We start from the raw sequence: 16,722 nt of genomic DNA, 5'->3' as shown, positions 1-16,722 counted from the left end.
AGGATGAGGATGAGATCATCATTAAAGGGTCAGGCAGAGGCTAGGTTACTGACTCACATGGCCAAGATGGACATTTCTCTGAGATCAGTCATAAGGGTGAGGGTGTTTCCTGCTCTGTTGTTCTGCTGTGACTTGATGTGACTGTAGAAATGTGTGAACTCGAACCAATCAGAGTTATTAGAGCTATAACAACAACTGGAGACAGATGGTGTTTGTGAACAGGGTGTGACACAGGATGCTTCAATTGTCCCCTTTAATCTTATGATGGGAAGTAATACTGTTATTCATATTTTATTTGTATAACTTTATTAGCAAGGAAAATGTCTATTTGAGATGAAAAATCTTTCTTATAAGAGTGTCCTGGCCAAAACAGCAGCACAATGAATCGAAAATGACCAAAAAATCCAGAACCTTTGGCTGCAACTTTTTAAAAATAGAATAGATATGGATAAACTCAGTGCTGAAATATGAATTATATTTTTAATCAAAACTCAGAGTGATTTATTTTCACATGATTCAGCAATATGTGATTCAGGAGCACTTTGGGGTTGAGTATTCTGCCCAGGGCACTTTGAAAGAGAGACTGGAGGAGGGAATTGAACCACTGACCCTCTGAGTGATGGAGCCACCTCACAGCGCTGGTCCAGATAAAAATATCAGCCGTTGTGTTATGTTATCAAATTTAAAGGGATACTTCACACAAAATCAATAATGCACCAATTTTCTACTCACCATCATGCCAAGGAAGGGTTTGGAAATCTTCATCAAAGTCATCAAAACGCTTTTAGAGTTCCAGGGGGGGTCCGACTGGCAACAGATTTTCATATAATAGCGGCGGATAGAGCTCACTTTTGAATCGTCAAAAACACACACTATGAAACATCCAGATACCTCCATACCGCTCGTCTGTACTGAGCCAAGTGTCCTGAAGCCGCCACATGAAAAAGTTGTTCAGAAAAAAATAACTTGATCTCTGTTTTTAGCCTTGTTGTAGCAGTAGCTCCCAGTAGCTGTTGATGTTTGTGCGCATGCGCGAGATATTTGTTCGTCGTTGTAAACCATTGGATGTATGATGTAAACACAGAAAAACATCTCACAGCAAATCTCACGCATCTCGCACAGCCTGCGAACTGGGAGCTACTGCTACAACAAGGATAAAAACAGAGATCACATTAATTTTTTCTGAACAACTTTTTCATGTGGACGCTTCAGGACACTTGGGTCAGTACAGACGAGCGGTATGGAGGTATCTGGATGTTTCATAGTGTGTGTTTTGGACGATTCAAAAGTGAGTTCTATCCACTGCCATTATATGAAAATCCGTTGCCCCCCTGGAACTCCAAAAGTGTTTTGATAACTCTGAAAGTTATCCGATCCCTTCCTTGGCATGACGGTGAGTAGAAAATTGGTGAATGATTGATTTTGGGTGAAGTATCCCTTTAATGAGATCTTCATGGCCCTCAGAGGACAGACCCTACTGACCTTAAATCTAGCTTCAGCATCAGGTCACAGTTTCAGAGCATCAGCTGCACTTTGCGTTGCTTATAGCTGGTTAGCCTGTTAGCATGTTGACATTCATGTGGTGTCCACTCACACATCACATCATGTCGAATCACACATCACCTAAACCATCTGATGTCCATTAATATGACAAATTAGAATTAGACGAAAACGTTTAAACACATAAAACAAATGTGTGTGCTGTAGTTTGCTTTGGGTTTTATGAAACAAGCACACAACATGATGATGTAAGCACAGCACAGCAACAGATTGCAGATTTACAAGGAAGGATTGAAAAAATAAAAGGTGAAGGATGAACACTGAAGCAGCAGAGGATGACATCATCAGAGTGGTTTCCCTCAGACACATAGGAGTCATTATACAGCTATTTCAGGCTGAAAACTAGTCCATAATGAGCAAACTGAACTTATTGTGTGAAACAAGTTGCCCCCTTTAAAGTCTCTCTAGGGCAACATTGAACACTGGCCATGCCTTTTTTAAATGTACACAATCCTCTAAAAGCTTTGGAGGTCACGGTGTCTCATCCTACGTGAGCAGCAGATAAATGTCAGTATCAGAATCGTCGTCAGGACTAGAGAGGCGGCGGTGTGAGACCCGCTGCGTACGTACATCTCTGTATAAACACGGCCCAGCATTCCTGTGTGTGTGAATAGTCATGACTAAGCAGTTCTGAGCGGTGCCGGTGGTGAGAGAAGCCCATTGTGTGCGGCGCTAACCCGGTGCCCGGCCTTGTGTCCCCGCAGCTCTCCAGACTGAAGCAGGAGCTGGCCCAGGTGAAGCAGGAGCTGCAGTATAAGGAAATGGGAGTGGAGACCCTGCAGGAGTGAGTGTTCCTCTGCCTCCGCGTGTCCCAGGCCCACCCTTCCTCCCGCGGCCACCCTTCTCCTTCCTACGACCCCCCCCCCCCCTCGGCCCACCCAGCGGCCTTTTCCCCTCTCCATTCCCTCGCCCTCTCTGTGTTGGGTCTCGTCTTCTATCTCCAGCTTCAACTGTCTGTCTGTTTCTTCTTTCACACCTCTCCTGTGTTCCTCTCCTTTACGTTTATCTGTCTGACGTATCTCCTCTTGATTCCACTGTTTCACATTGACAAATAGTTTATTTTCATTATGTGATATTATTCAGGTGACTTCACACATGACACGCTCACAAACCTCTTGGCTCGTACAAATGGAGAGGATTTTCAAAGAATAACCAGGAGACACTTTTCTTTAGTTTTTGCTTAGAGGCAGTTTTCCATTTTCCTTTAGTTTGTGTTGGTATTTAAACACACACACACACACAGCGTCCTTCTGTGCTGGGAACATTTCACAGCGGTTCCAAATTTCATGTTAGAAATAGAAGCTCCACCTCTCGGAGGGGGAAAAAAAAAAAAGAGAGTGTTTGAGAAAAGGCAAATGGAGGGAGTTTTTTGATGGAATAGGGGACTCCACCTCAGGAAGAGGATGCACCAGTGGAGTGCAGGGAGCCAAGGCTCAGCCTGGAGAGGAAGTTGCTCCATGGAGAGGGGAGGGGGGGCGGGGTGGGAGGAGGGGAGGAGAGAGGGGGGGGGTGGGCTTGAGAACAGTTCCAAAAACACAGAGATATCTGGCAGCAAATTCCTCTGCACTTCCTGAGTCCTGGCAAAGAGTCTCTTATCTCTTAGATAATACACAACTCGAGTGATTCCCAGAATAGCCAGGAGAATACACAGCTTGCAGAAAACATGGACGCATCCTCCTCTTGAGAGTTTGCATGTGTGCGCGCACGCATTTGCATTCGTCGTGTTTGTGCCTTTTGTTTGTTTGTGTGTGTGCGCGTGTGTGTGTCCCATTGTTTCTTCTGGGTTGGTTTTTGCCCAGTGGGGTTGAGGCCAGGAGGGATCCTCATCCTACAGTTGTTGTTTTCGGTCTCAGCTGCTGACAGCAGTATAGCGCCGTCGCCGTGACACATCAGATAGAGCAAACAAACTGTTTGTGATGCAGAAATCCCCCCGCGCCGATCACCGGCTCCTCCGCAAGAGGAATTCAGGGAGTTAATGCGCGGACAGTGCTGTGTGTGTGTGTGTGTGGAGTATCTTCCCCTCTCATCTGCTCTCCACCTTATCTCTAAAAACTTTCTCAAATTTTCAGACATGGCACAGACACTCTGCTTCCACACACCCCGCCTCATTTCCACAGAAACATTAAGGCCCTAATGGATGTAAACAGATTGTTAAGAAGCAGAGAAAGGCATATGAGCTACTCTACAGTACCTAGGGTGTGGGGGTGGGGGGGTTCAGCCAGGCACTGAGGGGTGGGTAGTACCTTTTTTTTTTTTTTTTTTTTTTTGCTAAGCATATAAACTCCCAGGCCCTGCCAATGGGGCAGGGGGAACAAAGCAGGGCTTGTTTTGAGAGGAAGAGGCAGGGTCGGGTGGATGAACAGTACCTGCTGTTGAAGGGGAGTGAAGGAAGCGGGCTGTGGTGAGAGTGGGGGCCACGTGCCAGGGCCCAGTGATGGAGGGAGGCACCAGGCCTCAGTCCTCCAGCACCCAACCAAACCCCCTCCTCACACACACACACACCGAGGGCAGAGACACTTCACAGCAGCAGTAGAATCTGCCTTTGTCAATTCCATTAGTTTCCTTATTTCATAATCTACAGACACTTTAATCGACTCGGTCTAGACGGAGTTCTCTGAGAATCCGCCATCGGGGTTTCACCTCCAGACGAAGGAGCCTTTGAACGCAGCGCTTTAAAGCCTGACGCCGTAACGCAGCATGTGGAAACAAAGATGAGCATTTACTCTGGACCATCACATGCAGTTTCAGGATTTCATAAGTGACCACAATCTAAAAAAAAAACTGTTTTTATTACCTCACACAAAAATGCATCAGATGTTCATCTGATAATTATTTTCAACCAAAAAACAAAACAAAAAACACTAACTCTCTCAGATGAGTTTCAGACCACAGGGTGAAGCTGCAGCCTGTGACCAGTGCAGAGTGAGGGAATCGGTCTTTAGTTAAAGTTCTGCCAACTTGACCTGGTTGTACAGATTGTATCCAAGTCCAGAAAGTGAAATTCTGACTGTGTTAACCCTGAACTGACTAAAACTCAAATCAGTTTAACTCATGATCCATTTGATAATGTAGCGCTTGGCAGCCTTTCTTCGAACCTGTGCCTCCTCCTGACACGTTGTTTCACTTCCTCATTCACAAAGTCGACACTCAACGTCATTTGATGATGAATGAATGAACTATACCGAAGAAACAGGCATTAATGTCACACATTTTATTCTATCTATCTCAGAGTGAACGTACTAATATCTCCACTCTCCGATCTGGACCTGAAAACTCCACTGTTAGTTTGTTAAACCTGCTGCTCTAATCGTCTGAGTGAACGTCTTGTTTTTCCCCCTGAACTTATAGCAAAAATAAGTCGGTAACTTTTCAACATGTCAGTGTATATTCTGCTCCGCAGCTTACCAAACTTGTCAGATCTTTTGGGGGGCTGAATCAGTGGACAGGTGAACTTAGCTGAACATATCTGCACTAGTTACGTGATAAAATATTATATATATTATATATATATATATATATAAAATATTTGAGCTCACTCACATATCTACCAATACATTGTAGCACAGACTGACCTCCTCAGTATCCTACATTCTTTTGTTTTTAAGTGGAAACTGCCTCATTAAACAGGAACCGTACATTTTATTGTTAACAATAAAAAAGAATAAAACGTTATTCCAACTTAAAGAGAAACACGGTGAAGAAAAAGAAAGGAGAAATCTATCACTTGGTGTCAGAGCAGAAATCTGAATGTGTGTGTGTTTGTGCCACAGGATCGACAGGAAGATGTCCTGCAGCCAGACCAACTACAAGCTGGACGAGGCTCAGGCCATCTTCAACGAGCTGCGCAGCATCAAGAAGGCCATCAGCACGGGCGAGAAGGAGAGGCAGGACCTCATCCAGGTAGCTCCGTCCACTCCTATCCTCTAACCTCCCCCCCCCCCCCCCCCCCCCCCCCCTGTCCAATATTCTCTGCTGACCCCTAGTGTCTGTTCACCTCCACTGATGGGCTGCGTCTCATCATCATTGTCTTTTTAAAGCGCATTTCCAGACATTTGAATCACCGACCGCTTCTCCGACTTTGTCAGCACGGATACGATGGAGCAATAAGAGATGAATAATAGACGGTGATTCAGTCTGGTTGTCAGGACACATCTGCTGAAGCATTTCCTGGCAAATGTCACAGAGTGTTTATGATTATATTACTGGAGGCAAATGACACATTTTTAGATCGCGTAACAATTATAAACCCGCCTTGAAAAACAGCTGTTGTTATTTAACTGTTAAATTTATGACTAGATTTCTGTTTTGTTTGGGGTTTTTTTCAAATATTTTTTGGCTTTTGCCTTTAAACAATAGTGTAGTACTGTAGTAGAGAGAGAGGAAATTGGGAGGCAGAGAGAAGGGGGATGACATGCAGCCTCACACTAAATGTATATTAACCCCTTAACACCCACTGGCCCGTCCAGTGGTTGTTAAAGAGACCCTGAGGAGTTTGCTTTTGGTTATAAAAGAGTCTCATATTAATGTGGATGAATCCCACACTTGTTAATGGGTCCAATTTCGATAAATATATTGTTTTGTCTTAGTTATTTTGATATTATTTAGTGGTCGACTCGCCCAGCATTTCCTAGTTTCGGTTTCCTAGACGCTGCCCGGCGGGTCATGGGAATAACGCTGCCGGATCGCCGTTTATGGTCGGAACTACGACGGTATCTGATCGTCTTCCAACCTCCGATTTATTCTTGATGAATGAAAACATTCTTGGCAAATGTTTTAGCTTTCCTCCGTCTAAGGTCTAAGAATTTCACCGTGCGCGCAGAGGCTCAATTCAATTCAATTCAATTCAATTAAAAAAACTTTATTGTCTGTCACAAGGACAGAAAATTGTCATCAGTTTGGGCTCAGTTAAACATACAGACACCAACATAAAAACTCATGGGAAATGTAGTGTGAAACACTTCGCTTTCCAAAACTCCTCGTAGTCCCTTTAAAGGATTAAAATTATTATTCTTTGGGAACTCACTTGATGGAGCAGGCGACACATACACAGAGGCCATAGTCCTCTCTGCAGTAGCCCCGGGTTCGATTCCACCCGGTGGCCCTTTGCTATGTGTCCTTCCCACTCTCTCTCTCTCCCCATTTCCCGTCTATTTCCAGCTGTCCTGTCAAAAGAAAGGCCCGAACAAAACTTAAAAAATAAATAAAGATTATTCTTATGGTCAGTGTTCCCTTCATATTGTTAATGAGTGTTTTGTTTCACAGACCCTGGCCAAGCTGACGGTGCACTTCCACAGCAGCCTGTCCATCGGCGACTCGGTCAGCGAGGTAGCCAACAGCACTGGGACTGCGGCTGACTCGTGCAGTTTGCAGCAGTACTGTGACACCGGCTGTCAGACTGACATCATGGGAGAGGTAAGAGACGGTGGTTCTCCTCCCTGACTCCCTCCAGAACAGGGTTTGTGAGGATGAATCAGAGGAAGTGGGGACTGAGTTCAGAGACCTGAACCTCAATTAGCCTTATAACTAAATGCTGCCCCCCTCTCTCTGGAACTCACTCCCCAAACCCATCCCAACATTCAAAACCATTCTTGAAAACCCACCTTTTTGAATCAGCTTTTAAAGAGGAACTATGCAAGATTTCTATCTTAACTATGCTACATTTTGCTATGCTCTTTACCTTCCACCTAGCGTCTCTTGGCTGAAAACCAACCTTGTAAGATCAGAGCCTCTGACCCGGTGTCCCAGACACAAACACACCCCGTAACCCGTAATCTCTTGTTTATGACAGATAAGACTACACAAACACATTGTAACATGTGTATGATAAATAACATTATCCACCATTCCATGGATTCCTAGTTAAAAACAAATGCACATAGCCGAGAGGAGGGTTAGCAAAACAGAAGAAAAGTGACCGGACTAGCATAGTTCCCCTTACGTTTGTGTGTTTAATGCTGGTTTAGAGTTTTATTTATTGTATTCTGACTTAACTGTACTTTGAGCATTTGTAAAAATGCTTACAAATAAAATGTATTATTATTATTATTATTATTATTATTATTATTATTATTATTATTATTATTATTATTATTATTATTATTATAACTCAATTATTATTATTATTATTATTATTATAATGCAAATAAGGCGGATACAAAAGTTAAGTTTTTAGATTATGTTCAATGTAGTGGGTGCAAAAGAAGAACACTAGTAGATATTACATTAAAACGGCACTTGGTGAAACATCAGAAGTTGTCCGAGAGTCAACGTGTTTAAGTTTTCGTCAGTATCTCACTCATCCAGTGACGGTGGTCTAAACATCAAACTGGAGCTGCTCTCAGCTAGTTCACCAAACCTTTATAAGAGACAACTTAATATGTAAACAACAGGCTCAAATTCAGAGCTCAGCTTTTGGCACACAGCTGACTCACCTGGGTGTGATGTGGGATGTTGTGTGTGTGTGTGTGTGTGTGTGTGTGTGGGGAGGGGGGTATACTTGTGACCACTGCCCTGAAAGAATGATGAGTTGCTCAAATGCTGACTAGATAAACTCCAGGAAGCTCCCTGTACTCCCTGCATGCATGTGCAATGACTAACCGTTGATATTACCATCAACTCATTCCTGTAATCCATCTCTGCAGAACTATGTGTGACGTAAACTGCTGTAACCTAACAGCCCCCCCCCCCCCCCCCCCCCTCTTTCATTTCTCTCTCCATCTAGTACGGTTCTCAAGATTCACTGCATCTGGTGGACAAAGTGAAACTCAACTGGCAGTACGAGGAAGCCAAGAAAAAGTAAGTGTCCCCGGCAGCGTGTTGTTTATCAGCCGTAGTACTATGAGACACAGCCATGCAGCACTGACTCACAGCCCCCCCCCCTCTCTCTAGCTCCTCAGCGTTGCGCGTCCTCCAGTGGGAGGGCGCGTTATGAATAGTATTTGTGCCTGGTGGCCGTGGCTGCCGAGCGCTGTCTGGCCAGCGGAATGAGCTGGGTGGTCACATTCTTGCCTGGCCACGCTGCTGCTGACTGTGTGCTGCCTTTGTGTGCGCAGCCCCACTGAGGCCGGCCCACCGCCTGGCTCGGCGCGCACTCTCTCCCAGCCGCTCCATGAGGCGGTTTTAATGTACACACACACACCGTTTGGTTAAATATATATATATACCCCAGCAGCTCCACCTATAGCGCCACGGCTGAATTATATGTTTTTTGCAGAATCGACACCGAGCCGAGCGCCGATGTGCGGTAATTGTGAGTTGGGCGCAGGTACGGTGCCGCGCGTCAGGAGGTCGGGTGATGAGAGCTGCAGCAGCGTTTTAGTGACCGTGTTATTACGCCGGCTCCTTTTTTTTTTTTTACAGGATTCATGTTGCTGTGGTGACCCAGCAGCAGCGATGCCAACCATGACATCAGGGAGGGAGGGAGGGAGGGAGGGAGGGTGAGAGAGAGGGAGAGAGACCTGTGGAAACTTGCATGCTCTGTCACTGAGTCACTCTGTCTGAAATCCAGCACACATAAACACAGTTATTTTGCTCTCTGAGATCCTACTTAACTCTGTGTGTGTCAATGTCTCGGTGACACACACACACACACCTGATGCAGCAGGTAGCTCAGGTAGAAATTACTCCTCCGCCTGCCGTCATCATGGTCGCAGCAATAACTGTTTGTTTGACTCAAACACGAGGTGTTGGACACAACATGTAACATTTGCGTATGTACTGTAAGTCTGGACCTCACCTGCACTAAGAAATTCCTTGTGGGTCAGTTCCAGTTGATGGTGCAGTTGTGTTTGTTCTCCGTTGTTCTCCGACCTCCTCCCACAGTCCAAAGACATGCACATTAGGTTGATCTGTGACTCTAAATTACTGGTAGGTGTGAGGATGGATGGATGGAGTTGTGTTGCCGTGACATTGAAGAAGCACACACCAAAATGATGATCATCCATCTAAGAATGATTATCTAAAGAGCCAGTTTCATTTCAGGAAACATGTTAATTCACTTATTGATGCTCCAACTGTGAGGGTGATATCAGTCCAATCTAAATGTTGTGTTCCTTTGACCTCAGGTTCTAAAATCATTTAAATTCTTATAACAAACATTGGTATGTTAAATATTGATGCCAATAATTTGTTTATGTGGAAATATACAGTTTATACTGATGCTGGTGTGGAGCTCCCACAGATCAGAGTTGAACTGATTGAGTCCCAGGTATAGAGACACTCCTGTTGTGTTGATGGGTAAAGATGCCTTCAAGGCTCCTACATGTTCATTAAAGATACTAGTAAACCATTTTCATACAGAAGTATCTATTATGATATAATATATAATTATACAAATATAATATGTTCTGTTTAATTCAGCTCCTTCTAGAAACCATCCTCAGATCCCTGGTCCAGATTAGGGATCCTAATGCCGATACCCGATAATAATCCGATACCACTGTTCAGTTAATAAACTGTTTACCTTGCTATGTGGAAGACAGTGAAGGCATCAGCCCTGACTTTAATGTGACTTTGCTAACTTTGTAAAACGTTGTTGTTGTGTGTGTTGTCTCCCGACATGCTGCGTGTGCTGCTGACAAGTGATGTAGCACGAGTCACAAACATAGAATTGAAGTGAATCGATCGCCGTCATGGCTCAGCCCCATTATATGATACCCGATCTAGGTATTTAGTCAATATCTGGGCCGATACCCGATCTTTAAGGGGACATATTATGGAAATATCACTTTTTGAAGGCTCTTTAACATATATTTAGGTCAATTGACAAAGAAATTAACCCTAACCCTCCCTTGGTTGAAATCCATGTGGTTTTATGAGCTGTTCCCTCAGTTGTCTTCCAGTGATGTAACTAGTTTTCGAATTTGCATAACACCCCTACCTGGTAATGGTAGAAGGGGCGGAGCAACAGTGGCTCATTTGCATTTAAAGGGACAGGCACTGAAACCAGCCGTTCTGAACAGGGCTGTTTTGAGAGGATGAAAAGAGCTGTGATGTTTCATCCTTGGGGTATTTTGACCGAAGCATGTCACAGACATGTCTTTAAGAGACCTGGGAACTATTTTAATTTGTGGAAAGGGGGCATAATATATCTCCTTTAATATTGATCTTGATCTTGACATGACTGCTTCACTTTTAGTGTTTTTCAATAACACAACCAGGAATGCCAACAAATTACTCCTGTCCCCATTTTTCTCTCTGGGTTTTTCCTAGGTGAAGTCTTAAATCATTAGTCAAGTTTAGTTCAGACAGTGGATCAGACTGTTCACTCTCAGGCTCATACAGAGATGAGGTATTTAGTGGCTGAGCATCAACTGGACTGAAGGGGGCAGTAATACCCAAATCAATAATTCCTGAGCGAGTTATTCTTCTCATCATTGATTCTGATAATGGCAGAGAAAACCCCTCAGATTTTGCCACAGTACAGGCTGCAAGATATTTAACCTGTCACCACCATTTTATTGGTGGTGATGTTGCTTTGGAAGGTTAGACTGATCACCTTCCACTTCTCTATCTCTGTGATATCTATCTATTAGTATTAGTAGTATGTATTATATCTGTGTACACAATATGACTTTTAAATACTCAAACCCAGGTGAGTGCCATAGAAATGAGCAGCAGAGCCTTCCTGTGTGACACTGAACCCTCCCCTCTGCTCCTCAGGGTGCAGAGCATCCAGCATCAGCTAGCACAGCTGGACAGTGAGAGCTGGTCGGGCCGGGCCGAGGCGGACCGCGACCGGGACTTCCTGCAGCTCCTGCGCGAGAAGGAGGCCCTGCTGCAGGAGCTCATCCTGGTCAGCAAGCAGCAGCACCCCCCGGAGACGCTCCTGCAGCTGGAGGAGGAGCGCTCCAGGTTGGAGGAGGAGGTGCAGAGGGCCCAGAGCTCCCAGAGCCAGGGGGCCAATCAGAGGTGAGGATGGAGACTAATTCAGTGATTTTGGATTTAGAAACTGGTAGGGGTGTAACGGTACGCCATCAATCAGGATGCGCCAGCTCAGATATTTTTATATGCTGCATTTTATTTGAACTCGATTTATATTCGAGAAAGTGCAAGTATAGAATACAGTTGTTTAAGATTGTGTGTGGTGTTTTAATCCAAATAAAAAAAAATATATAAATAATTAATTAATATTAAAATATTATTTTATCATTAATTTTATTTAATCAATTACCAGACATTTCAGGTGACCCCATTTGAATTCCAAGCGACCCCACGTGGGGTCCCAACCCCAGGGTTGAAAAACACTGTGAGGGGTCGGATTGGAATTGGGCAACACTCTCATCACTTCTCTTCTTCGTCTGTTATGACAGTTTGCTGGCAGCTTTTAGGCTCATTACCGCCACCTAGATTGGAGTGAGGACTTTTTAAAAATGTAATATTCACTCAGACATATTGGTGGTATGACTGTGTGCACCGAACCGTGACCCCCGTACCGTGACTGGGCCTCTAGGTGAACAAATATCTTTTTGGTGCTGGCTGCAATTTACCATTGTAAACCAGGTCCAAATTAAGTTAGCACTTGATTCACCTAACATCATTGGACAGATATCACCTAAATTATAATGAACAATTACCCTGAACAGGCGGACTCTGTACAGTAGTTGTGATAAATCTCTGTGAGCTGTCAGTGTTTGAGTGTGTGGTGCGTTTATACTGGAAAATAATATGAAAACAATCAGAACACACACTAAACACACAATGACATAGTTGCAGCTTGAAAGTGATAATTTCCTTCAGTGTATTAGAGAGATCAGTGTATTCAGGCAGGACGTAGTGTTCGGTTTCAGCCCAGCACGTGTGTGACATGAGCCCATCAATGGAATTCCTCTCCTTCCATGTGAAGACACATGGTGTCTCAGTGTGTGCTCACTATCAGAGCATCTGCCAGTTTAGCTGCTGTGCTGGTGTAATTGGAGGGAAGTGCGGGCGCCCTCATGACTCACTGTATCATAGAAGATGAAAACCTCCGCTCTCTGATGTGGAGCCACTGGCTGGTTGTTGTTGTTGTTTTTTGTGTTAAAGGGATAGTTCAACATTTTGGCAAATTGGCCCATTGCCATAATCTCTATAGTTATGAGTAGGTATATTACCTTTAATTGTCGGTGTGAACTATTTTTAGAACAGCAGAGCAGAGCCACAAGCTGCTCAGAGCTACGCTACGGAGGCTAATGGAATTTTTCGGTTTCCCTCATCAAACTCATCAAATACACAATCCAACAACTCCAAAACGCTTTTAGCCTCCGTAGCGTAGCTCTGAGCAGCTTGCAGCTCTGCTCCGCCGTTCTAAAAATAGTTTGCACCGACAATTAAGGGTAATGAACCTATAGGGATTATGGCAGTGGGCCAATTTTCCAAAATGTTGAACTATCCCTTTAAGGACAGACCTCTCTCACTCTCACACACACATACACACACACCATGCTGCTCTGCTCTGCTCCTCTAAAGTGACTTTCCTGACAGGATCCTGCAGCAGGAGAAGAGGAACGTTCTCCTGAGGCAGCTGGAGGAGGCGACGCGCATCACCACCTACCTTCACTCCCAGCTGAAGAGGTGCGCCACCCGCTCATTCCTAAAGATCCTCCCTGATCCTCGCCGCAGATGAGTCTTGTCTCACGTGTCTCTGTCTCCTGTGTTTGTCTCCAGCCTGTCGGCCAGCTCTCTGACGGTGTCGTCCAGCAGCAGCCGGGGGTCTCTGGCCTCCAGCAGGGGCTCGCTGGCGTCCAGCCGGGGCTCGCTCAGCTCCATCAGCTTTAGCGACATCTACGGTCTCCCCCAGTACGACCGTCACGAGGGGGCGGGAGAGCCGCCGGACTCCCACCTCCGCTACTTGTTGCCCCCGGAGACCGTATCCAGAGACTGCTCCATGTTCAGTCCCGACCCCCTGACCCAGAGCAAAACCAAACGCTCCCACGACACCCCGCAGTCCCTCGCCTCCCTCTCCTCCCGCTCCTCGCTCTCCTCCCTGTCGCCGCCCAGCTCCCCCATGGACACGCCCTACCACTCGGCCCTGCAGGACTGCCCCCTCACCCAGATGACGGAGGAGTACATGGAGCAGGCGGGCCGCGGCCTGCTGGAGGGGCTGCGGGTGCAGTCGCAGACCGTGTCCCACGCGGCGCTGCTGAGCGGCGAGGACGCGGTCGGCCCCGCCGCCGCCGCCGCCGCGCATCAACTGGACAACAAGAGCCACAGAGAGAGCGCCACTCAGGGGGCGTTCACCTCCACAGGCAAGTTGAAGACAACAGCTGATCACTGGTCTAAGTAGCGAGGAGTGCCTCATGATTAAAGGGATAGTTCACCCAAAATTGAAATTTCACTCATTATCTACTCACCCTCATGTGGACTAAGGGCTGGGAGAAGTTTCAGAGTCCTCCGTGGCTTCTCTGAGTTACAGGGGGTCTCGGCGTAGCAGTGCATGTCCATATAACGGTTACAAATGGATACCAACTGTCTTAGTAACAAAAAGACACACCAAAAAACATCCAAATAATTCCTGTCTAATTTTTCAAGCTTGTTTGCAGCGGAAGCTCCTCTTCCCGGTTCGTCAAATTTGGATGAACTAGGAAGAGGAGCTTCCGCTGCAAACAAGCTTGAAAAATAGACTTATTTAATTTTTTTCGAGGCAATTTCGCTTTTCGGGGCTTCAATTCAAGACAGACATTACATACGAGCACTATGGAGGTATTTGGATGTTTTTTGGTGTGTCTTTTTGTTACGAAGACAGTTGGTATTCATTTGCAACCGTTATATGGACATGCACTGCTACGCCGAGACCCCCTGTAACTCAGAGAAGCCACGGATAACTCTGAAACTTCTCCCAGCCCTTAGTCGACATGAGGGTGAGTAGATAATGAGTAAAATTTCAATTTTGGGTGAACAATCCCTTTAACTGGATGTTTTTTTTTTTTGAAGGAGTGACTCTGAGAGGAAACAGCGCCAACAGAAGCGGCAGGAGGGCCAGGAGAGTGTCTGCGGGGGTGTCTGAGGACGCTCTGGCCACTGACAGCGGGGTCTTTGAGGCCTGGGGTAGAAGGTGAGAGAAAAATCCACAATAGAAATAAAGATCACTAAGGTGTAACAGTGCCACCTAGTGACAAAAGAAAAACATTGAAACTACCCATAAGAATAATTACCCAGTAATTGACCTGATCACACTATAACCATGTCTCCATCCACTTGTCGATCGAATTATCTGAAGATCGATAAAAATATTAATGCGAATAATGCCGGCTTAAGTGCGTTTCCATCTCAGACCTTAAACCGAATAAAAAGCCGTGCGTAATGACGTCATGTGCTGTTTTGCGATCATATTGCTGTATCGAATTGTTTTCTTGCAATTGAAGGTGTTTCCATTAATTTTTTATACAAAATCGCAAAACAGCTGGAATACGTAGCAGAATTGACATAAAACTCTCATTATCCGGCAAAGAACTGTTTCCATCAGCATCTGTCGCATTAACTTTGTATCGATCAATAGAAAATCCGATGAGATCGACCGTATTAACTTTTTATCAATATTCATTACATTAAATCAAATTTTACTTTTTCCATAAGGCATTTTTAATTCCATATTGCTTAATGCGAATACAAATGTGTGGATGGAAACATGGTTTGTGTCAGTGTATGCAGACAGGTTAGAAAAGACTTTGATCACAGCTGCACAGACCTGTTTCTACACCACACTGTTGCGTGACTGGAATATGTGCAAATATGTTGAGATGATTGAAGCAGCGTCTGTGTGTCTGCTCCTCCAACAGGGCAGAGGAGTCTGAGGAGATGTCGTACATCAAAGAGCTGACGTCTGTGAGCGAGCCCACTCAGATCCAGCTGGGACTGCTGTGAGTAAACTGCTGGTGGACGGTGTAAATGGGCGGCAGGCTCAGTCCTGCCGGCGTCTGACAACCATGTCCTTTCTGCTGCACAGGTGGGAGTCCAACTCTCAGTCTCTGAGGCTGCACCTGCTGCAGCTCAAGAATCTAAACAGGTCCATCGTGAGAGACGGTTACAAAGTGTGAGTATGCTCTGTTGCTCACCCTGAGGTTTCTCCAATTTTTCCCTGTTAAGGGTTTTCTATGGAGTTTTCCCTCAGTGGATGTGAGGGTCTAAGGACAGAGGATGTTGTTATGATGCCATGTAAAGCCCTTTGAGACAAACTGTTTGTAAAAACGGGCTATACAAATAAAATCACCTTGCCTTGCCCTTGCCTTGTTCAGGCAGCGTCTGAGACCTGAGCTTACAGGATCCATACCACTCTCTACAGATGAACAGCTGAAGCTGTTAGCTTTTTTTAAATTAAAATGAATAAAGCAAGTAAAAGATGTTTAAACATGGACTAAAAGGCTAGTGAATAAAATGTGTCTTTAGTAGGGCTGTCCCGATTATCATATTTTGATAATCGAATATTCGCGGACATAAAATCGATCAAAATCGAAGCTTCGACGGCCAGGGGGTGCGCGATCGTAATGTCTGGGGGGGGGGGGGGGGGGGGGTGCGCGATCGTAGCGGAAATAATGAAAGTAATGGCAATCAAACACTGCATATCTCCAAAATCAGGCAGGTTTCCAGGATGCCAAGTAGCCTACTCATTTTAATGTAACAACTGCCGATGAGAACCAGTGTCAAAAAGGAAAAAAGGAGGAAAAAAAACAAAACAAACGATCACGGATTTCATGATCGATTACCGTGGCAACGAACGAAGCTTTGAAGCTTCGTTTTTTTTGGGTCAGCCCTAGTCTTTAGCCTAGATTAAAAATCTGGATGAAGAGAATTTATCAGGTTTCCAATGGCAAATGGTCCTATAATAGAGTGTTACAGTAAATCTATCTGCCTGCTCCTCTACTGTGGAGGCCAAACTGAGAGTAAACCTCTACTTCACACTGTCACAGTTTAACAGCACTTAGACAAAATAAAAGACTAACCTATGACAGCCTGAACACGATGGAAATCACTATTACCATATTACTTATCTGCTGTGTGCTCAAACATTGAGTGGAGGTGAGTGGTTCTCATCCTTTTTGTGATCCTGGACCCCCTGCATATTTTTAATCGACCCTGAGGACCCCCCCATCCAATCTGGGGGGTGGAGGTGCAATTTGATAGAAACAGCAGAAACTGCATTTTAAATTGCATTATGGCGCTTATTCACTATATGATAGTGTATATATG

At 45.1% G+C, this 16,722-nt stretch overlaps 1 protein-coding gene across 1 annotated transcript in view; it reads left to right on the top strand.

Annotated features, from left to right (window-relative positions):
* Nucleotides 1–16,722, top strand: part of wwc3 (WWC family member 3) — a 39,002-nt gene that overhangs the window by 15,174 nt on the left and 7,106 nt on the right. Inside the window, exons 5-14 of the mRNA XM_083969460.1 lie at nucleotides 2,265–2,344; nucleotides 5,331–5,460; nucleotides 6,823–6,972; nucleotides 8,282–8,355; nucleotides 11,221–11,469; nucleotides 13,021–13,110; nucleotides 13,204–13,784; nucleotides 14,470–14,590; nucleotides 15,315–15,395; nucleotides 15,482–15,568. Of these exons, the coding sequence (XP_083825586.1) occupies nucleotides 2,265–2,344; nucleotides 5,331–5,460; nucleotides 6,823–6,972; nucleotides 8,282–8,355; nucleotides 11,221–11,469; nucleotides 13,021–13,110; nucleotides 13,204–13,784; nucleotides 14,470–14,590; nucleotides 15,315–15,395; nucleotides 15,482–15,568 (1,643 nt within the window). The remainder of the gene's footprint in view (nucleotides 1–2,264; nucleotides 2,345–5,330; nucleotides 5,461–6,822; nucleotides 6,973–8,281; nucleotides 8,356–11,220; nucleotides 11,470–13,020; nucleotides 13,111–13,203; nucleotides 13,785–14,469; nucleotides 14,591–15,314; nucleotides 15,396–15,481; nucleotides 15,569–16,722) is intronic.

This window comes from Trachurus trachurus, assembly GCF_905171665.1.
Source record: "Trachurus trachurus genome assembly, chromosome: 4".
In the NCBI taxonomy this organism is placed as follows: Eukaryota; Metazoa; Chordata; class Actinopteri; order Carangiformes; family Carangidae; genus Trachurus; species Trachurus trachurus.
The sequence above is the reverse complement of the archived record's forward strand: the minus strand, read 5'-3'. Positions and strand labels throughout refer to the sequence as shown.